This window comes from Anarhichas minor, unplaced genomic scaffold (assembly GCF_050575085.1).
Source record: "Anarhichas minor isolate MPS153535 unplaced genomic scaffold, ASM5057508v1 ptg000027l, whole genome shotgun sequence".
Lineage (NCBI taxonomy): Eukaryota > Metazoa > Chordata > Actinopteri > Perciformes > Anarhichadidae > Anarhichas > Anarhichas minor.
Genome location: NW_027466473.1, coordinates 23,757,490 through 23,780,737, shown reverse-complemented (window position 1 = coordinate 23,780,737; position 23,248 = coordinate 23,757,490). Strand labels below are relative to the sequence as shown.

General features: G+C 41.6%; 1 protein-coding gene across 1 annotated transcript; it reads left to right on the top strand.

Annotated features, from left to right (window-relative positions):
• The first annotated feature begins 388 nt into the window (after window positions 1–388).
• Window positions 389–22,100, top strand: pof1b (POF1B actin binding protein). Its single transcript, XM_076101511.1, has 13 exons — window positions 389–1,144; window positions 4,491–4,571; window positions 15,119–15,384; window positions 16,499–16,532; window positions 16,859–16,939; window positions 17,043–17,135; window positions 17,971–18,084; window positions 18,269–18,421; window positions 18,949–19,068; window positions 19,897–20,037; window positions 20,270–20,343; window positions 20,709–20,830; window positions 22,041–22,100. Exons 1-12 carry the CDS (start codon window positions 533–535, stop codon window positions 20,824–20,826), a joined length of 1,887 nt encoding a protein of 628 aa, XP_075957626.1. The 5' UTR covers window positions 389–532; the 3' UTR covers window positions 20,827–20,830; window positions 22,041–22,100.
• Window positions 22,101–23,248: the final 1,148 nt, after the last annotated feature.

Below are 23,248 nucleotides of genomic sequence, written 5' to 3'. Positions count from 1 at the left end.
TCTGTGGTTTTATTGTTTGTCAGAATCAGAACTGTTTATTGCTAAATACGTTACACATCCAAGGACCATGTGACCAGGTGATTAGTGCATAACAATAAACACAGTGCAATAGTATGAGACATCATTTAAAAATAGAAAAAATATTAAAATGTACATTATAATATGGTAAACAAAAGGTAAAGTCATTTAAAGCACTCTGTACACTTTTAAAAGTGCTGTATGAATAAATAAAGTTATTATTATTATTTCTGCTGGTGCATCGTAAAGTGTCTGATCCACCTGTGTGACACCCAGGTGACTTCCTGTCAGCTGTGATCCTCCCACCTCCTCTGCAGTGTTTGCGCCTCCCTCTCCGGTCGGGTCTTCCTCCTCCATGGAAGAACTCCTCCAACCGGACTTTCCTCTCCAGTGCGCCCAGCAGAGGAGGAAGTTACACGGGGCTGAAAAGACAACAACCTGAGGATCCTGCGTGGTTCTGTTTGAGAAACTTTTTAATTTTTAATTTTAGAGTGTCTCTGCGTGATCCATAAAGATGTCTATCCAAACCAACCGGACGACGAGGACGACCTACCGGACCATGAACGTGGCCTCCGAGGAGCCCGTGTCCAACACGACGAGTACGACCTACCGGACCCTGAACGTGGCCTCCCCGGAGCCCGTGTCCAACACGACGAGTACGACCTACCGGACCCTGAACGTGGCCTCCCAGGAGCCCGTGACCAACACGATGACGACCTACCGGACCCTGAACGTGGCCTCCCAGGAGCCCGTGACCAACACGATGACGACCTACCGGACCCTGAACGTGGCCTCCCAGGAGCCCATGGTGACCAGCCCGGTGTGCCCGATCGCGTCGGTGTCCTCGGTGTCCTCGGTGCAACCTCTCGCGCTGAACAGCTCCTACGAGACGGTGCGGTACCTGGTCCCGATGCAGCAGCAGCAGCAGCAGCAGCAGTACTCGTACATCCCGGTGCAGCAGCAGCAGCAGCAGCAGCAGCAGTTCTATGTCATGCAGCAGCCGATGATCCAGCAGCCGATGATGCAGCAGATGGTGTCCCCGATGTACATGCAGAGTATCCCCCGCCTGAGCGTCAGCAGCCAGGACTCCACCGACATGATGTACCAGCACACGGGCACGGTGGAGGTGAGTCTGCTCCCGGTGGAGACACTTTTTAACACTTTATCCTGCAGGTCAGAGCTCAGAGAGACGAACATCAGTGACTAATAAAGTGGTTTAGTGAAGAAAAAGCAGCAACATGCAGTGAGAAATGTCTGTTTACAGCAGCTAAAAGTTAAAAAAACTGTAAATAAACATGAGAAAATATGAAACAAACGGACCTTTACAGGTGTAATTAGGTTGTTTGAAGCCACAACGTGATCATTTAAATGTAATAAATATTCATAATGTAAGAAAACCATGAGCGCATAATGTAATAACACTTTTGTGCACAAGTTATTATATCATAAGTAGATTGTTACATAATAAACTAAGCAAACACATTTGTAATAATAGTACATATATATATCTATATATATATATATATAATAGAGCATAGTGTAATATTTAGCGATTCTTTTAAAACTTAAGGCATTTTATTTTTTTGAATGGGAGCCCATCTAACTTAAAAATAAATACATGATGCCAGAGACATATTTACTATGAAGCCATTGTTTATTTTGTTATGTGTAGAATAACATTTTACAACCAGAAACACAACACAGAGAAACAGAAATACAAGAACACATAAATAATTACAACTCTGACGTCTTTAGATCAGTGAATGTTGTTTTTTCTGTATATAAGAAAATAGTTTTTTTAGTGTATAATTAAAAAATATTCTCTTAATGTAATAAGTTATTACACTATGTAAAGAACTGTTATTATGTTCTGCGCTCAAAGTTTTGTTACATTGTGTGCTGATTATTATATTTAAATGTGAAGTCAACGTTCACTGAAGGAATTAGAAACTCTTGCCACTCCTGTCTTTTTGTCAGTTGACTTATTGATTAATAGACGCTGAGTCACTGCCAAGACATGTGGCGTTGCTGCTCGTACTGTAGTACGATCAACAGGAACTGAGCAGGCCTCAGAGTTTGTCACTTCTTCCTCTTGGATCTTTGAATAACATGTCTGTGTGGTTGTTATTTGATCTCTCTCTAGTATTGAGTCCAGCAGAATGTGTCAGGATTCCCTCTGCTTGTTGTCCTGATAATTATTTACTACGAGTTCTGCTGTTTGAGTCACTGCGGTCGGAGCTTTGTGCTCGTGTGGCGCGTTCGATGCCACGCCCGGTCTGACTCTGCTGAGGTGGCACACCCTCACAAACACATTGGCCCACCTGCTGAGTTAGATGGTCATTATCTGAGGTGAGACAGCAGGTTCTAATTGTCTGGGAAGATGTGTGGAGCTTCGAGAGACACAAAACTACCCTGCTTTATTTTGTTCAGTATCTACCTTTGAAAATGATGCCACGCCCTGTAAGAATGCTTCATTCTGATTGGCTGGAGGGGTGTCCCTTATTTTTGTATAATCGACAGAACAGTAGATTAAGAGCAACTTTAGTGTTACTTTAATGTCCCTACATGCAGTATTTTGACGTCTGAGATGTTTTTTAATAATAGTGCTGAAAAGAGAAACTCAAAATTAACAGTTACGATGAAGCAATTGGTTGTTTAATTGCTTCATACAAAAAACACTCCAGCTTCATAAAGGTGCAAAATACAAGATCTGGAGTATTTCGATTGCCTCTCAACAGCTCTCAACATGGCGACGCCTGAGACAGCGGCTCGCAGCTAACGGTGCAAACTATTTTTTTGTTGTTTATGTTCACCTGCAGGGGGGGGGGGGGGGGGGGGGGGGGGCGCTACACTTCCATGGTGTTATATGCTGGCCGTGAGCTAACCAGTGGGGCACGCTCACGTGCACTAACATGCATTAACGTGCACTAACATGCATTAACGTGCACTAACATGCATGCGGCCAGCCGGCTATCCCAACAAAGCAAGACGAAGCTCTGATCACGCTCAGGTAGACATCACTCCTCTGTGTCTTTATGTAGATGGTTGTTTGATGAGATATTAAAGCTCTGAATGTCGCATATCGCTCCTTTCATTTTTGGGATTTTCAGAACAACTGTCGGGTTTGCTACGTTGCATTCTTGGGACTTTGGTTTGCATCAGTGCAATCACTTTTTAACGTATATAAAAAATAGGGACAGCAAACAGCAAAACGTGCACCCCAAAATACAGACATTTAGAATATTTGTTGCATTAGCGATATTTAAAAGTGGAACCTCAAAAGTTCAACTAACCCGTCAACATCACAAACGAATGGAAAAGGAGATTTGTCATGTTGTCATGTCACATTTTCATTATTAAGCTGACGTATAACTGCAAACATATCTTTATAATTCAAAGTATTAGGTGACTAAAAATGGAAACCATATTGTCAGTTTCGGCAAACCAAAAAGCTGATGTCTGGTTGTCTGGTAACCACTTTTAAAAGTTAGTGTTGAGCCCTGCATTGTAAATAGTTTGTTGGTTAAGACTATGGAAGCCTGTGATGGTCATTTACTTTTACTATTTTCTGACTTTATTTATCAAATTAGTAGAACACGAATCAACAGATTGATTGACAATAAAGATAAGATTTGATCTTTGTAAGACTGATGTATTTTAGGATGTGAGCCAATTTACTGAGTTTATCCGCTTTAGGAGCTTTTTATTTGGCCGGTACGCTGATGCGCTTCCCTCATTTCTTTCTAAATGTTATTGGCTTTGATTCAGTTTTCGTTTTTACAATGAGGGACCTGGTTGGTGTGAACTGAACTCTCCAGTTAACCGTCTGTGTGTCACCGTCGACTTCACGTCACTTTCATTCTGCTCATGATGCAGTGTTTTGAAATGACTCTGATTTGATGTTGATTCCTCACCAGTGAAACATGTTTTTACAGATATTTTTGACTTCACATTGTCACTCCCTCTGCTGTGCATGCTCACCTTTCTACCTCCATGCTACATGAAACACTGCAGTCAGCTGTTTAAAACAGTTTGTCTTCACCAAAGGTTTTTTTATATCCTTCATAAACACAGACTGTGATATTACACTCAGGGTTGACAACACATGCAGGTATTGTTACTTGACTTTTAACACAATAAAAACACATAATACAACATCAAACATTTCAATTATTTGACATATGATGCATTTGTATGTGAGTATGATCCCTGGCACAATATTTACCTTTGTGGAGTTGGATGTTGTTGACCAACATCGTCACTTATACTTTTAGTTTGCAAACTCTCAAATTCAAAAAGCATATTCATTCATTCCATTCATTTTACTAAAGACGTTTACGTTTAGTTGAGACTGAATCAGCATTTTTATTTATTTGCATAGTTTATTTTATTCATCTTCTCAAACTAATGTCATGCGTTGTGTCTAAAGTTTTCTGTTTAAATCGGACTCATCTTTTTGTCTTTTATTTCAGAGCACCAGCGGGAAGTGTTCGTCCGTGTTCAGCCAGTTCTCCAGTCCGATGAAGAGCCCTGAGCTAAGCGCTGAGGAGGAGGCAAGGACACACACACACACACAACACACAACACACGCACACGCACACGCACACACACACTCACACACGCACACTACAGTTCTTCCCATGAAAGCCCTCTTGTTGGTGAAACCCTCAGAAGAACCTGGCAACCACACAAGTATGTGCTCCACTTTAGCCTTGTTAGTTTAGTTTAGTTCAGCTTTCTGTCGTCCAAATACAAAACATACTCAAACTAAATAAAGTTAAGGATACGCATAAAAAAAACTAATCTCAACAAAAACAAAACTTGTGACCTACAGCTGAAGTAGATGACTTTAGTTAAAACCACAAACTTGCCACCACAAGCTGCAGATAATCCCGCTCTCTGAAAACATTGATCGAGTTGATGAGAGAAACTGAGAGGGGGGTTTACGCCTCAAATGTTTGCACTCAAGTCCCAACTCAAGACCGACAAGTTCTAAGTCAAGTCCCAAGTCAAGAAAGGTTAGTCCAGAGTCAAGTCCCAAGTAGAGACAGTCAAGTTTCGAGTCAAGTCTTAAGTAGAGACAGTCAAGTCCTCAATCAAGTCCCAAGTCAAGAACCAAGACCTAAACTTGACTGTGTTTCGAGTCCTAAACAAGTCAAAATGCTCCCCTCACCAAATGCAGTGCCATTTAAACTACAGAGTAACTGGCACCAACTAGTTAGGTCTTCATGGTTCTCTCCTGTAACTTGTTTGGATTTTGTCTGATTGGTTCTAACAAAGTGGATCTAGCGAATTGATCGTCAACTTGCTGGCAATAAATAGCCTCAACATTAGCAGATTCAGGAAATGAATTGATCAACAACCAACTCACCACCAACTCAGTTCAATATGAGAGCATGTGTGGAGGTCAAATGTACAACCACACCCTACGAAAAAGAAGTAGACTCAAGACCAAGTGAAATAAAGAGTCATTGGTGCTGAAGTCCACGATGAGTTGAAATCTCTTTTTTGATTGATGATTGATTTAAATTTGTGCCGACAGTCCAATGAAACCACGCAGAGTATGACCACGAAAGCTTCAGCGTGTTTCATGTACCAGAGGTAGAAAACGACTTCACAACAGTTGGCTGAAAAGGGAACAAAGGGAGCTCAGGTTCAAGTCTGAACCAACAAAACAAGCTTCCTTTATCTGTTTTTTGTGAACCATATCATGGAACCATGATTTTGTGGTTTGCTGTAGTTTGTTTGGTGCCAACTCTCCAAATGATTGCCGGATTGAGGTGCAGCCTTTCTGTCGAACATGAAAGTGTTTCCTTCAAGATGAGAAAACTAAAAGAAGGAAAAAGAATGCAGAGGGGTGGAGTCCCTGAATCTGTTGGTTCAGCAGAGACACACCCCGTCAGCATGAAACCTCAACATGGGAACAGCTACAGTAGCATCTTCTCATGTAGCTGACAGCGTCTCTCTCTCCCTCTCTCTCTCCCTCTCCCTCTCTCCCTCCCTCTCTCTCTCTCTCTCTCTCTCTCTCTCTCTCTCCCTCTCTCTCTCTCCCTCCCTCTCTCTCTCCCTCTCTCTCTCTCTCTCTCTCCCTCTCTCTCCCTCCCTCTCTCTCTCTCCCTCTCTCTCTCTCTCTCTCTCTCTCTCCCTCTCTCTCCCTCCCTCTCTCTCTCTCCCTCTCTCTCTCTCCCTCTCTCTCTCTCCCTCTCTCTCCCTCCCTCTCTCTCTCTCCCTCTCTCTCTCCCTCTCTCTCTCTCTCTCCCTCCCTCTCTCTCCCTCCCTCTCTCTCTCTCCCTCTCTCTCTCTCTCTCTCTCTCTCTCTCTCTCTCTCCCTCTCTCTGCTCCTAATCACAGCACTGTCACACTGTGGCAACACTGACAAACCACTCGGGCCGGGTGTTAAACTTGGGGTGTGTCCGGCTTGCCGCTTTTTTCCCAGAGGCCTTTGCTGCTGGGCTGCATTCCTTTTGGTTTGAACCTGCAGCGTCATGTTTATGGCTGTTGTCAGAACACGAATGGTTCTTTGATTTATGGCGGCTTTCTGCGGCACGTTGATGCCGTTTGTCCTGAGACGGTCTTGAGTTTCATGTTTAATCGTTAATTCGTTTTTCGTTCGTCTGTTGGAGGAGAGACCGTCTTATCTGCTGCTCAGCATTTAATTAAGCATTTAATTTGATCTCCGAGATCATGTCGGCAGCTTCAGGCTGCGGCTAATAGTTCTCTTTACTATCGACTTTACCTTTACGTTTGATTGATGAGTGTATAAAATGTTAGAATGCATAAATCATATTCTTTTTGTTGCCCGATCAGCTGTCCAGATCCCAAAAGTAAAAAGCAGCAAATTGTCACCTTTGAGATGCTGGAACCAGTTTATATTTGGCTTTTTAAAATCCACTTTTGTGAATGAATTCTTTGGCAAATGAAACAGTCCCAGTCTGGTTTGTTGACTTCGTCTCTTGGTCGTCCTGAATCTGTTTATTTGCAGGAAGGCGGTTTATAAAACAATTATTTTAACAAGTGTTTGTGGTGTGTTCAGGTGCAACGACGGTACACATTAATAACACATTCCTGTAAACGCTCCAGAGTTAGCCAAGAGGCTGTTTTTCATCTGTAGTCCCATGGCACAATAACAGACATGGAGATGAGGATCGACTGTCAATATCAAGACAGACAGACGGGTGACAGCAGACAAAAAAATCCACTGATATTAATTTTACAATAATATAATAAAATCAAACCAGTAAATATTCACATTAGAGAAGCTGCGACCAGATGATATTATTATTATTATCATTAATAATAATAATAATAATAATAATCATTATAATGATTATTATTATATTACAGTGCTTTACATCGTTGAAACAGGAATAAAACGCGTTCTCACTTAATGACAGGACAGTGAAGGAGTGGCGATGTGGTTTAATGTTTCCCATGAGCAGATCATAAAGAGCACTTCACTAAACGAGACAAAAGCGAAACCTTTATGACTCTCGACAGCTTGATCAAAACGATAATAATTGCGAGTTGAACTCAATCTGTGTGTAAATAATAGTTTTAAATGATCTGATTCACATCTGACACGATGTTCGTTCCTTCAAAGAGGGAGAAAGAAACCTGAACAGCTTGATCTGAACTATCTGGTTGCTCGCGTGCTGCGTTTCCACATAAACAAAGTGAATAATTTGCTGCTGCATGTTTTAACTGGTTTTGAGCGGCGAGTTCTCATCGCTGTGTGTTTACATACAACTTTGCAAAGGCTCGATGTCGGCTTTTGCTTTGATCAGGTGTTGCAGACGCACCTGTCCAGGTTTCTGATGTCGTTTCTGACTGTTGACCATAAATAGATGAGAAGAAGAGACTTGCAGGGAGACAAACACCAGGGTGACCATATGTTCATACCCTCAAACTGGGACCCTGAAGTGTACACAGAGCGCACATCTCAACACCATGAACAGCAGGCAGAGACCTCTGGACCTGACGAGTGAAGCCGATCCTGAAGTTCATTATAGGATCAAATCTGCCAGCGGAGTTAGAATACTACTAGAATATAAAGAAACACCTTCTGTAAACGAGTCTTTGCATCTTTACATAAAGAATACGGCTGCAGCATTCTGAACCCGTGTGGTAAAAAGGACTTGTCTCTCATTCTCAACCTCTAGTGTTACACACACACACACACACACACACACACACACACACACACACACACACACACACACACACACACACACACACACACACACACAGTGGGATTATTGGGTTACTGCTGCTTTTCACAGCCTGTAGAAGTGAAACCAGATCAGTGACCCTGAAGAGACTTTGAGTGATTTTTTTGTTTTGTTTGTAACAGAGAAATTCTGCTTTTTAGATCAAATTTACCTGAAAGAAAAGCTGATGTTTCATCACAACTACAGGACGTTTGATGCAGTAGACTTATGTCTGGGGGGGGAGGGGGGGACCCAAAGTTACCTCCTCAAATACTTTGTTTTGTCTGACGACCAACAGTCCAAAAGACAAAAGATTTAACAGTGGCAAGCAAGCGAACATCAACCGAACCTTAAGCGACGCTAAAAAATGTCAATTTTAAGGACTTGTGTCGTCACCAAAGACGCTTGTTAAACTATCAAACTATGTCGAGTTGGGTCCTTGAATTGTACGGATTTGGGCCTGGAAAGTCCTTGAAAGGTCATTTTAATTTGATGTTTAAGAACCCTGCTTGTAAGAAAACACAGTTTTAGGACTTGATTTAGACAGAAATGACTTGATAAGATGGAAATGTGTTGATTCAGCTCTCACACGTTTCTAGGTCAGTCTGCCACACACACACACACACACACACACACACACACACACACACACACACATTGACCGATCATCATCACAAGGTTGCTGTTACCTCCCACACATTCTGCAGCGCAGTATGAGCTCAGGTCTGCGGTGGATCTCTGGAATGTCGCGTCTGCAGGTTAGCTGCATATTAAACTCTGTCAGAGTCGACCTGAGACATTTGACTGATCCCTGAACATGAACAGCAGCACCAACAAAAATGTAAACATGTTTGTTTATAAAATATAGAACATAACTCTTGGCAGGGTGTCATTCACTTTTGGTCCAGAGAAAGATTTCTTTCATACTGGACAAAAACCACAAACATCAGGCTTCTGTCTCCAGTGATAAAGGGTACGATCAGCATTCATTACAGCGACTCTGCAGTAGTCAAAGGAATTTATGTGCAGTGATGGAAACATGACACCCGGATGGAGACGCTAAATTTGACCTCTTTCCTGGTACAATGCGCAAAGTTTCGCCTCGTTTCTTTGTGCCTTTTCCTACGAAAGTCCAGCAACACGTGTCAATTTCTGCTCGTTACATGAATACAGTCTTTTCAGAATAAACTTCCGTCTTCACAGGAAACTACTTAGTGAAGTTTAGGCAACAAAACAACTTAGTTAGGTTTAGGCAACAAAACAACTTAGTTAAGTTTAGGCAACAAAACAACTTAGTTAGGTTTAGGCAACAAAACAACTTAGTTAAGTTTAGGCAACAAAACAACTTAGTTAGGTTTAGGCAACAAAACAACTTAGTTAAGTTTAGGCAACAAAACAACTTAGTTAAGTTTAGGCAACAAAACAACTTAGTTAAGTTTAGGCAACAAAACAACTTAGTTAAGTTTAGGCAACAAAACAACTTAGTTAGGTTTAGGCAACAAAACAACTTAGTTAAGTTTAGGCAACAAAACAACTTAGTTAAGTTTAGGCAACAAAACAACTTAGTTAAGTTTAGGCAACAAAACAACTTAGTTAAGTTTAGGCAACAAAACAACTTAGTTAAGTTTAGGCAACAAAACAACTTGGTTAAGTTTAGGCAACAAAACAACTTAGTTAGGTTCAGAAAAAGATGGTTGTTTGGGTTGAAATAACTACAGAAGTGCCGTGCTGAAGTACTTATGTGCGTGTTTGTTGGACCCATCCATCTCCAATGTGTGTGCTCATACTTCCTCGTTCATGATTACGTTGATTACAAACAAAATCATTTAGTGGGATATCTGAGGATTTCCGTAGGTACAACTTCTGCGACTCTTTGTCATCTCGGCCACACGTTTTTGTCCGTCTCTCAGTCCGAGCGGCGCTTGAACATTGTTCCAAATTAGTCGGCAACGAGTTTGAAAGAGAGAAAAAAAAAGATGGAGATATTGTAGCATTTTATCTCGTTACTAAACTTTGTTTTTCGGTGCGTTCGTGATGTCAAACTCCAGAATAAAAGCAGAAAGGCACGAGTTGTCTACTGGCAATGAGATGGAGTCTATTTGTAGCAGCTTTTCTCGTGTTTAAAAAATCCCACATTTACACACTAATTGTGTTGGGAAAGTGGTGTACGTGCCAGATTGCCAGGAATATTGTGTAGATAGTTAAAGAGAGGATCGTTGTATCACCCACGGGCTAAACTTGAACTCTCCCACATTCCTGCTGCTTCCAATTAAATAACTGACAAATACTCAGCCTCCGCTGTGTGAATGAAGGGTGTGGTTTTACTGGTGAAACACTGTCTCGTGTTGGTGGAGTAAACAGCAGACACCTCCAGGTAGTGTTGCCAAGTTGTTGGTTTCTTTTGTTACCTGAACAACTAATTGACTGGTGAAGTAGCAACCGCACATTATGTCCACAGGAACATGGAGGATAATAAGAGTTATTAGAGAATTTTATGGCAAGAAAAATTGGAAAGAAAGAAAGGATTACCCTCATTCCTGCTTCAAATACAGTTAAGAAAAGATAAAGTCAGTGAACTGAGCAGCGTCTCACGGTGAGGACGGATATCTGCCAGCCTGTCTGGTGATAACGAGCCGATTGTTCTGTTTTGTCGTCTCCTCGCTCTACTTTATCTCTGCAGGAATGACGGGCATGTTGCCGTAGCAGCCACACCCTCCTCCATGTGATCACATTCGGACACGCTCCTCCCCGTAGCACACTTGTTTGCATTTAAAAATCCAACGGCAGAAGCACGGGTAGTAACAGGACTAGAAGTACCAACCTTTGGTCCTGCGGTGAGCTTTGAGCTCCGTCAGGCGGGTTTTTTGAATTTACAACCTCTCACTGTCGGACTCCAGAGTTATGTGTTACTTAACTTTCGTGGCCCGCCCTGATTCAAACACCGGGAGACCTGCTCCGAGGAGAATAACTCCTCAGGTGTGTGATTCATTGAGACATACCGTATATACTGTACATTTAGTCACGGTTACGTTTGTTTTTACGCTAGAGAGAGTTTGCACTTCATGAAAATGGAAAAGTGCAAGTGATTGGACTCTCAACCCTGGAGGAGATCTGCTGCACTTCTCTAGTTGAATTGGGTCCAAACATCACCGCCTTTGAGCCGCATTGAATCAGGTTTTTGGAAGAGTGACTGTTGACAATCTTTTTCGTTCAAGGCACAAAGTCCAATAAAACAACAGTTCTACATATTTGCGCTGCGGTTTGGCCTGAACAACACATGACAGAGTCCTGGTTCCTGGTTTCACAGTAACTCAGCGGAGTTCAGCGTTGGAATCAAACCTGCGATCTTTCCACCTCACTTCCTATGTTGTTCTTCCCTTCTGCGTAATTTCTTGATTTTTTATTTATTTTTTTAATGGAAACAATAGTAGAGTTTCCTGGTAACATTATTATTATGTTTCTGCTGCTGGGTGTGGTCTACAGGAAGGGCCACACTTTAAAACAACAGAGACGGAGAACTTTAGCATCTGGACTGTTTCTTTTCCTCTGAATCCTCTAAATCAGAAGCTTCCAAATACCTTGAGAGTTGTTTCTAATATTCTGCTCCCCTGCATGCTAAGAAACGATCCAATACAACCAACAAACATGTCAACAGAAACTGAACCTGATATTGAAGCGCTGCAGGCTCCATGCAGGTTTTGGTGGCTCTCCAATGGCACAATAACTTTACCTGTCTGGGTCTTAACGGTCCCCCGGGCTCCTGTGGAACCTGGCTGGACCGCATTGCAAAGCCACGGTTTGGATATTCAAGAAGGAGTGACATCAGACGAAATATTCACAGTGTTAAGACGTGTGAAAGAAAGAAATAGTACAAATCCCTCCATTGATTTCTTACCTGATGTTTCCAAATGAGTGTAACTAATCTATTTAGTATAAATCTCCTCTTTCATTCTAAGATGAAAGAGGAGATTAAGAAGAAAGGATTTTTGTAGAGCAACATCTGAAATGTGTCACTAATGCAGGACTACGGAGCCTCTGTGTTGTTGTTCACTAAACATTTTAAACATGTCCGTTCCTCACTTTGTGAACGTACTCGTGACAAAAACAAGAGTCTGAAACTAAATAAAACAGGCTTTTACTTTGGAAAGTCAAAGTGCTGCAAACAGAGTGAGGAGCTAACCGGCTAAATCCATTAGCAGCTGTTGAGCTTATTGGCTTTCCGAGAGGCAGAGGACATTATGGGATGTTATAAAATACATGAAGTGTCAGAAACATCTAGAATGTCAAAAATTAACTCCCATAAAAGTGTTTGTATGAAAATAAGAATGTTCTAATAATATTGCAGGCAGCTAATCTCTTAATTTAGCGCTGAGCCTGCAGGACTTGTTACAGTAACGTCTTGTTTTGGCATGGAGGTCAAGTGTGTGTGTGTGTGTGTGCGTGCGTGCGTGTGTGTGTGTGTGTGTGTGTGTGCGTGCGTGCGTGCGTGTGTGTGTGTGTGTGTGAAGGTGTGTGTGAAGGTGTGTGTGTGTGCGTGTGTGTGTGTGTGTGAAGGTGTGTGTGTGAAGGTGTGTGTGTGTGTGTGTGTGTGTGTGTGTGTGTGTGTGTGTGTGAAGGTGTGTGTGTGAAGGTGTGTGTGTGTGTGTGTGTGTGTGTGTGAAGGTGTGTGTGAAGGTGTGTGTGAAGGTGTGTGTGTGTGTGTGTGTGTGTGTGTGTGCGTGTGTGTGTGTGTGTGAAGGTGTGTGTGAAGGTGTGTGTGTGTGTGTGTGAAGGTGTGTGTGAAGGTGTGTGTGAAGGCGTGCTGTTTAAAGTGGCTCGTAACAAAAAGATGAATGACTTCTAGAGATTCATGGCCAAACGAATTGTGAGGCGTCGACTCATTGCACTCGGCACAGAGTTCCTATTTAATTAATGTGGATTAGCCCCGCCCCCTATACAGAAGCCCCGCCCTCTTTCATAATTCGCCACAAAGGCCTCATTGCAGTCAGAAGCTCACCCTTTAACAAGAGCAGGAGGCTGAAATCTGCCGTGGAGTTCAAGTGTGAGGTTTTGTCACAGCTGTAGATGTACGCTCGTTAAAAAGATGATGTAATGCATTTTGAAGGACAGGTAGGGACGAGGGCCCCGTGCACACCTGCAGCCATCGGAGCAGTTGCAAGAAGAACAGCTGCACTGTTGGATTTAAATTGTATCCTTAAGATTTAATCCCACTGAGGACCGAAGGACATTATTCTTAAAGTGCTTTTTAACAGTCGGTTGAGTCCCAAAGGGCTTCACAGGAACTACAGATAGAAGGAAACAAGACAAGGCAGACATTGTACATGAGCGTGTCAGACAAATGTTTGCAGAGAGAGAGAGAGTTCACACGTTAGATAAATACAACTCCACTCTGTTGCCACATGTAGATGAAAGCAGGTGATGGGTGTGTTTGAGATCATGTGTGTGTGCAGCGTATCAACGTATGTCGTACGGCCACAAGTATGTGGACACTGCTGTGAGCCGGGCCTCTCATTGGCCCGACATTAAGCTTCGTTGATACTTGTGCATGCAGGGAGGAGTTTCTACTCTACTCTCCCAAACCCCAGAGGACGTTCAAACAAAATGAACTGTGAGGAAATCAAAAAGACAACGAGTGTCACTCAGAGATACGAACACAGACTGTCGGTGTAACCGGAAATAAGCCACGAACCAACGGAACCAACCTCCACAATGATGAGGAGGGTTTGTAACTATCTGTAAACTCATTTCTCATATTTATGGCCGACTTTATTGCTTCTGTACAAGCTTTAAAGTTGCACAAACCAGTAATATTCATATCATTTAATTGGGTTAATCTATCGGGCTCCAACATCTGGTCTGCTCAGAAGAATGGAGGCTGTTATAGCAGCAGATTCATTTGAAATAATTATCTTTAATTGTCACTCATGCGTGTCCACATACTTCGTTCTAACATTTCAATGTTATCAGAATCAGCTTTTTTGGCGAAGTATGTTTAAAATGAATTTGACTAAAGTTGCTCTCAATGTGACACAGTTCCAATAAAAATAGACTTACAGCGAAGAACACGGACAAAGTTGAGCAAAGATAAAAAAATATTCATAAATATACACCTAACTGTGCATAAAGTAGGCGTATAACTATAAATAACTATAAAAAGCAACAATGACCAACAACAACATACCAGGCAGGAATAAATATTGTAATAGATTACCTTTTATAAAACAGGTATCTCACATCTGCAATCTGATTGGTTCACAGCCCTGATACAATACCCACAAACCACTGCTGCGACGTCTTAATTCATTTGCACTTTCAGTATCACTCCGCGTTTGAGACAAAACAACAACAAAAAGGTTCTGTTTTAATGCAGAAGTTTAATCGATAAACAAATGAGTATTTGAAGTATTTCTTTTAGGTTTTGTCTGTTTCAGTGACGTTCTTATAACTTCTTTGTATTATTTTACCTCACAAAACATCAGGCAGACCAAAAAATGACCTCACTTTGTGTCTTGAAAAAGTATTTTTATACTTGACTGAGTAGACGAGTCGACCAATCACAGGCTGCGCTCCTGACTAGTCGACCAATCAGCACAGCAGCATACTAATGATGAAACATCACATTGTATAATAAGTCCTTGATCGTCTGATATCTGTAAATTTGAGAGCAAACACATTCACGCCTTGTGCACCATTACGACCAGTAACAGTAGGTTATAACCAGTATGACCTAATCTGTAAATACGTCACTCACTGGTGATCTTCTACGTCTTTCACAACACTGTTGGGTGAAGTTCACAAGGATCAAAACATGACAGCAAAGAGTACTAACTCTTCTCGTACAGCAGACGTAAACACACGGTGGCTAAATATCTGTCTCTGACCTGTTCCTCCAGGAGGAAGAAGAGGAGGAAGATGAGGAAGATGAGGAAGATGAGGAGACGGTGGAGATTATCGACGTCATTCAGCACAAGCAGCAGCCGGCGATCGAGAAGATCTCCAGGTCGGAGGTGAGGACCGAGCTGAGGACCGAGATGAGGGAGACTCCACAGCCGACCAAGATGGACACGCGCTACTTCGGTGAGCTGCTGGCCGAGGTCTACAGGAAGAACTGCGACATCCACTCCTGCATCTCCGAGCACGTGTCCAAGATCCGTGGACAGTAAGTATGACTCATCGGTCCACAGCGGGGTGCCATTTTTTAAAATTGTAACGTAACTTTTATAGACATCATGCAGGGTTTTCTTACAGATTAACAGATTATTTGGAGGGTCGACTGCGCCACAAATCCTGATATCCAACATTTAAAAGCTGGCCTCTGCTGAGGGAGGTCTTTTTTTCCCCACTCTGTGCGCCTGCACATGAATGCATCACTCTGAATCACAGACACCAGCGGAGGAAGTTTAACATTACAGCGTTTTATTGTGCAGCATTCTTCGGCTCTGAGAATAAATAAACTAAATCAAGATGACTGCAAAGCTAGTCAATAAATCAATACAGTATCTATATATATACTGTGTGTGTATATATATATACATATATATATATGTATATATATATATATGTATGTAATTTTTCCAAATGATCATGTGAGAAGCGGTTTTAAAGCACCAACAATCGGCTTGGATGTTACCAAACTGAAACCTGAGGTGTAGATATCGAGCTACATTGTTAGACATAAAATGTTTAAGATTAAATTATAGATTTTGCTTGCAGGATGGAAAAGCATGTTTTCTTTAAACAATTGCTAAAACTACACCGTTTATTAAAGCTACATTGATTTCGATGGTCCTTGAACACATCATGTGTGACGAACGCTTCCCTCATTCTTTTTTTTACTTTAAACAGATTCTGTAAAAAACAACAAAATAACAAAATAAAATTCTGAGGTCTTTAGCTCAACTAGGAAGCCATGATTGATTCCTCTGAGACCAACATTCACATGACAAAGGCTGCTGAACAGGTCTATGGGGATTCACTCGCGTTCGGAGCCAGCCTCTAGTGGCCATTTGAGGAACTGCAGGTTTCTGCACTGTCTTTCTATCTCCCTGCACGTTTTCCAGCACCAGAGGTTGCCGATTGGTTTGAACCGTCAGACAAGCCTTTGAAGGTCTGTCCCAAAGTGAGGACCGACCAAAATATCCTCACTTTCCCAAGATGTCCTCACTCTGAAGGTCTAATATTTAACTGGTCCTTACAAAGATAGCTGTACAAGAACACACACATCGTTACGCTGTCGTCCTCATTGTGTGTCTTTCCTCTTCTTTGTGTTACAGGAAACACCAGCTGGATCCATCCAATGACTACAAGGTGAGAAACAAACCTGCGTCACACATCTGATAAATAAATCAGACCAGAGTTCAGATCTGTCGACTTAGAGCCCGAAACAAAACAGAGGTTGTATTTAACAGGACGATGTAAAACATTCAGCAAGCTTCAGTTTAAACATCAGATATTTAAAAAAAAGTTCGTTTATTAAGTATAATTACATTTGTGGAAACAAAATAAAAGTGAGGATTTTGTCAATTTTTTATTTTCCAAACGGCTGAAGTTTTTCATTTATTTCTATTGTATCTATGTGTGTGTGTGTGTGTGTGTGTGTGTGTGTGTGTGTGTGTGTGTGCGTGTGTGTTCAGGTGGAGAAAGAGGAGGTGGAGGCTTTGCTGCCCAAAGGAGCCACTGAACTGACCAAACAACAAATCCGCTACCTGCTGCAGGTGAGCGAGCGTTGACATTTTTAAAAGACCATGAAACTTCCCGAGTTGATTACTGACAATAAGACAATAATAATTGATCTTTGTGTGTTTGTGTGTGTGTCAGACTCGTCTCACTGCAGATAAGAGCATGCGTCTGCTGCTGTCCACCTTCAGCAGTCTGAGAGAGGAGCTCCTCCACATGTCTGAGGACCTGCGGGTAAAAACAAAAGCCACTTTCTAGTTTTGTCAACGTAACTCAAATTTGGAAAAATCCTCCTGGACTTGAAGTCGACATGCGACAGGCGGTTGGTGAAGTGAATAAATAGAGCGTGCACATGATGGATTAGTTGCAGCAGTTTGCGTGACGTGAGAACAGCGTGTCCCTACAGCTCGAGCATTATGTGAGTCACAGTCGTGCAAACGAATTAAATGGGTTTAAATGCAGGCGTCACTGCAGATAATAACGGCTTATTACTGCCAGGCTAATGCAGAGTGGTGGAGTCACTTTCATTGTGAGCTTGCATTCGTCAACAGGAACAATTACAGTGGAAAAACTATTATAGTGACTATTATAGTGACCTTTTCTCTCTATACAGCATCGCTATTTACTGAATTTGTTTCTGTTTCAAACGCGGCTTCAACCACAGATGATTTCTCCGAGCGTCCGTCTCCGTCTCCGTCGTCCATCTCCGTCTCTGTCTCCGTCTCCAGCGGCCACGACTGTTTCTCGACGAGTCGAGGCCGCCTGAAGTTTATTAATTGGCTGGTTTTCAGCAGTTTCTGGTCCATTCTCGTGAACGCGATATCTTATCTGAGGGATGCAACTTCCAGGAGGAAATAATACACAAGGCCACTCAAAAAACTATGAAAAAAACAATGAATTTAAGCTGTTTTTGCTTGTAATAAGCAAAATAGGTTTGCCAATAAGAAGTAATTCTGGCACCGGTGCCTAATTTAAACTAAAATTGACAAAATTAGAAACGAAATCAGAAAACGCGATATGTGATTGAGCCGCTTATAGACGTCATGTGTGTGTCTGTGTGTCGTCTCAGCGTCTGGAGAGCGAGAAGGAGTCTCTGGAGAGAGATATGAGCTTCAAAGCTGACCAGGCTCAGCAGTACGACCTCCTGCTGGGAACCGTCCGAGAAAACAACCGACAGCTGCAGGTACGGTGCTCAAAGCGCTGAGTGGAAAAAGAAAAAGACAAAGCTCTTGGTTGGATAATACATTTTGGAGTTAATTGTGTGAATTTCAAAAATTCGTCAGTAGAAGATCTGACGACATTATGTGTGTGTGTGTGTGTGTGCTTCTGACTTCCTGTGTGTGTGTGTGTGTGTCGTCCCTCTGCAGGCGTCTCTGAAGGAAACCAGCGCCACTCAGCGCTCCCTGGAGAGCCAGCTCATGGGCTCCAAGAACAACGACTCCAGCCGAGACTTCAAGCTGAAAGAGATGGAGGGGAGGATGAGAGCGATGGAGAAGGAGAACGACATGCTCCGGCAGAAGGTGATCAGTTATCGACAGCAGATCAATTTGATGATTGCGTCGCAACTGTAACTGGTGGACGGGGACTCTTGTCTCGCAGCGTTCAGAGACACTTGATTCCATGTTCCAAAGTGGTTTCTTTAATGGAGATGATTCCTCCTGTTTGGCATCACAACTAGACGGATATTTAAATATATTCTAATATCTATGTGTAGCTGGAATCTGAACGTGATGCTGAAGTATTTCTTTATATTAAAAACAAAGAAATACTTAATGTCTCAGTATTGAGTATTGAGTCTAATATTAAGTGTTTTCTCATTAATGTAAATGGGGTGGGAAAGTATTATTATTAATAATAGTGATAATGATAATAATTATATGAAATTAGACAATAAAAAACACCATTTGAGACACTTGGTGAGGAGCTAAAAAAACAAATAACGAGGCAGAAAATGTTTACTCTGCAACATTGATGACTTCCCTCCTTCCCTCCTTCCCTCCTTCCCTCCTTCCTTCCTTCCTTCCCTCCTTGTCCGTCTGTCCTGCAGCTGGCCGGCCAAGGCAGCAGCACCACGCTGCACCTGAAGACCGAGGAGCTGTCCCGTCAGTACAAAGACCAGCTCAGCACCATGAAAAATGAGAAGGACCAGGAGATACAGAGGCTGAGGGTGAGAATCAAACTACTGCATCCAGACGTTCATGTCCAATTTGGAAATTCATCCAGCGCCATCATGAGGACGTTTTTATTTGTGCAACACTTGAACTGCAACAACATCGCACTCTGCTTTAGACGAATAGTCAGGAGGTAACCTTCTGTAAAGTGAAGCCAAAGCTTCAAGTGTTAACGCTGCATTATCTCTAGTGTCCACCAGGGGGCGACTCCTCTGGTTGTATAGAAGTCTATGAGAAAATGACTCTACTTCTCTCTTGATTTATTACCTCAGTAAACATTGTAAACATGAGTTTATGGTCTCAATCTCTAGTTTCAAGTCTTCTTCAATACTTCAGGAAGAAAAAACCTGAACAAATATATATAAACAATCCAAAACGTTCCCTCATGATTCCACTCGTGTTAGAAGGATGTTTTCAAATTGAAGTTTGACGGCAATTTTATTGAAGGCCGACTGGTGCAAGGAATTGTGGGACGACTTTATCTCCTCTCCTTTGGTAAAGGTTGGTCCAGTGCTCCTTATATGTGAAAGGAGATAAGAAAGGAAACATTCAAGGAACCTTTTCTTAACATTTAGAGAGTTCGACCAGCTCTAATCATGGCTGCCACTTAAATACGTTAGATTGTAGTATAGCTTGTTTTATTGCAGTGTTTTTACTGGTCTATGTGTTGAAATAGCTGAAAATGTTTGGTGGATTATGCATGTCGTACTGGACAAGAGTCGTATAACATTTTATATATATATATATATATATATATATATACTCCACTGAACATACAAAGATCTCTCTTTTGACTCGTCTGTCTCTGTGCGTCCTCCCTCCAGAGCCAGATAACGAGGATCCAGACGGAGGTCACCACCTCCACCAGCGAGAAGTCGTCCTCGGATAACAGTCTCCAGCTGAGAATCTCAGAGCTGCTCATGATGCTGGAGCAGCGGAAGACGACCATCACCAAACAGGAGGAGGTCTGTAGCTCAAATGAGACCAAACCAGCCGAGTGGACACATTTAACAGATTCATCAGTTGTTGCTTTAGAATAAAATAACTAAGATTGAAATTTGTTACAATTTGATTAAAAAATAAAATGATCTGATAAGTTAAACTTTTATTCAGATATATTGTTTTAGTGAACTTCATGAATGATGATCGGTCAGAAACAAACCGATGTGCTGACCTCTGACCTCTTGTGGCCCTCAGGAGATCAGGCTGCTGATGCAGGCGAAGACCGAAAGCTCCAAGAGCCAAGTCACCAAAACCATCATCAGCAACAGGTACGACACCTCCGAGAACGATACGAAAACTTTATTGACACCAGAGAGCTGAAACGACAGAAACCCCGCTGCTGCTACACAGAGCGCCGTCCGCTTCTTTAGTCAGAGCGTATTCATTTTGAACACGTCGCATGTCAAATTCGACACGGCACTCCACGGGGTCGCCAGCAAAGCGCCCACCGAGTGTGAAGTAGATCGGATCAACGCTTCGCGAGATATGTGAAGGACACACGGACAGAGATTTAGATTGAATTGTCTTTATTACCATATTAATTCTTGCTAATGCTAATCATCCACCAAACCATACCTGAACACATCTGTGTGTGTGTGTGTGTGTGTGTGTGTGTGTATGTGTGTGTGTGCAGCTACAGGAACAGGTACCCGCTCCTTGGTCTGCTGGGCGACGACTACGTCAACACCTCGCCCGTCAAAAAAGCCAACACCATCGTCATCAAGAGAACTGCAGAGATGGTCAGGAAATGAACAGGTAGAAACAGAGTTTTGTTCAAATCTCTGGACTCAAGGGCGACTCCTCCTTACTAATAAAGTTTGAAGTGAAACAGCAGATATTTACTGAACCAAAACACTTCTTTATGTCGGCTCCGTGGGAAGAAACAATCGATTTACTAATTGATTTTATTTTGCCGCCCGCCGTAGTGATCAATCATTATGGATACAGTTAATAAGTTCAAAACGCATATAAAGCAGAACATTCGTGTGATTTAAACATCTGTCTGCAGATCACGCTTCACTAAACACGTCAAAAATAGAAAAGATATTATTAGTTTTTCGACAAACACTCGTAGGATTTTGTCGACTAATTGATATGTTGATTTAATTGTCAGAGTTTCTCCAGAAAGAATCAAACTAGAACATCACTTTAAATCTTTTCAAAGCTTCTTAGAAAGAAAGAAATCATCCTGAAAGCATTAACAGTTTGTGATGATGATGATGATGATGATGATGATGATGATGATGAGCAGACTGATTCTGAGGAAGCTGCTGGCATCGAGGCATCGTGCTAAATTCTGTCCGTGCTGACTGATACAACAGACCAACCGTCACCACATTCAACACCGACATAAAGAAAGGAGAGAGCCAGAGGGCTTCAACCACAACATACATACATACATATATATATATATATATATGTATATATATATATATATATACACATACATATATATATATATATATATATATGTATATATATATATATATATATATACATATATACATATATATATATATATATATGTATATATATATATATATATACACATACATATATATATATATATATATATATGTATATATATATATGTATACACATACATATATATATATATATATACAATATACAATCTATGAGTCTGTGTAAAGAGCTCAAAGATAACACAAACTCAGAGAAGAAGAACGAGGAGAAAAATACACAAAAAACAGTCAAAGTTTTTGGACAGAAGTTTTTGTTTTCTCGGCACTTTTCTTGTTAATTCTCTGTCTTGCTTTTATGTATCGTGTAGATTCTTTTGGTCAAATGGTGGAAACTGGTCTGTCATCCAGACAGCTTCATTCTGTTCTTTTTAAACGTTTGAACTAAACGTGTAAAAAAACGTAACAACTGTACCTGTGTTTTGTTTATTTTCGAAACAGGAAGTCATTACAACCTTTAAAGACACACTGCTTCTCTCCGACAGGAACGATTGAACGATGAGAAGACCCAGACGTCAGCCGGCTCCTCCCCCCCCCCCCCCCCCCCCCCTTCATCCTCAGGGCTCCCAGGGTTGGTGGTGGGTAAAATCCCCCCCCTTAAATTTGTCTTTTTGGTTTGACCAAATTGGGCTGGTGACTGTTTTTTATTTGGGCTTTTTATGACATGAAAACAAATAGTTAAGACCTCATCAATGCTGGAGCCAGGTGGTTGTGCAGTGGACTAAGGTGGCAGCAATCATGACAACTGAGAACTGGGCGAGATTTTAGAAGTTTTGTGCAGAAATCCGAGCTGAGATGCTTTAGGGGCGGACACCTCTTCTCCTTTCTCACCTTCATGACTCTGCTTGACTAAAGGGCCAGTGTGTCGCATTGAGAGGGAACTATCGGCAGAAATGGAATATAAAGTTATTAAGTAAGTTTATTTTAGTCTGAAAATAAGAACTGTTGTGTTTTTGTAACCTTAGAGTGAGCGGGTTGTATCTACATATGGAGATATTCTTTTAAGTAAAAATAAAAAGTGTTTTAATTTAAAGTTTTTAAGTTTAAAGTTTAAGTGAGTGGGTCCTCTAACATTTCTACAGTAGCCCAGAAGGGACAAACCAAAACACAGCCTCTCAAGAGGGACATTCATGTTTTCACATCGGCCACCGGAATTCGCTTGGCACAATGGAGAGGTCTCAGTTAGCTGCAATAAGCAACCGCACCACTAGATGGCTCCAGAGTCTACACACCAGCCCTTTAACTAAAGGTTTGAGGTTGAAAACATCTCAACGAACATCACAAATAACCAAGTGTCTTTTGTCCCAAACTGGCTGTTGATTGGCTGCAGTAGAAACTAAATATCATGTGAGAAATAATAGAATACAGAATGTGTACAAGGTTGTTTTTAAATACAAGTTTACGCTTCTCTAACACAAGTCAAATTTAACGTTGTGTTGAAACAAACAAAACAACTTCAGCTTTAGGCATCAAAGTTACTTATTAAGGTTTAGGCAACTAAACAACTTGTTACACAACAAGACAACGTGAGGTTAAGGCAACAAAACAACTTATTAAGTTTAGGCAACAAACTAATTGGTTAGGTTTAGGCAACAAAAGTACTTTAGGTTTAAGCAACACAACTTGGTGGTAAGGTTTAGGAAAACACGGTTATTTGAGTTAAAATAAATATGCTTGTTACGTGACTTAGCGT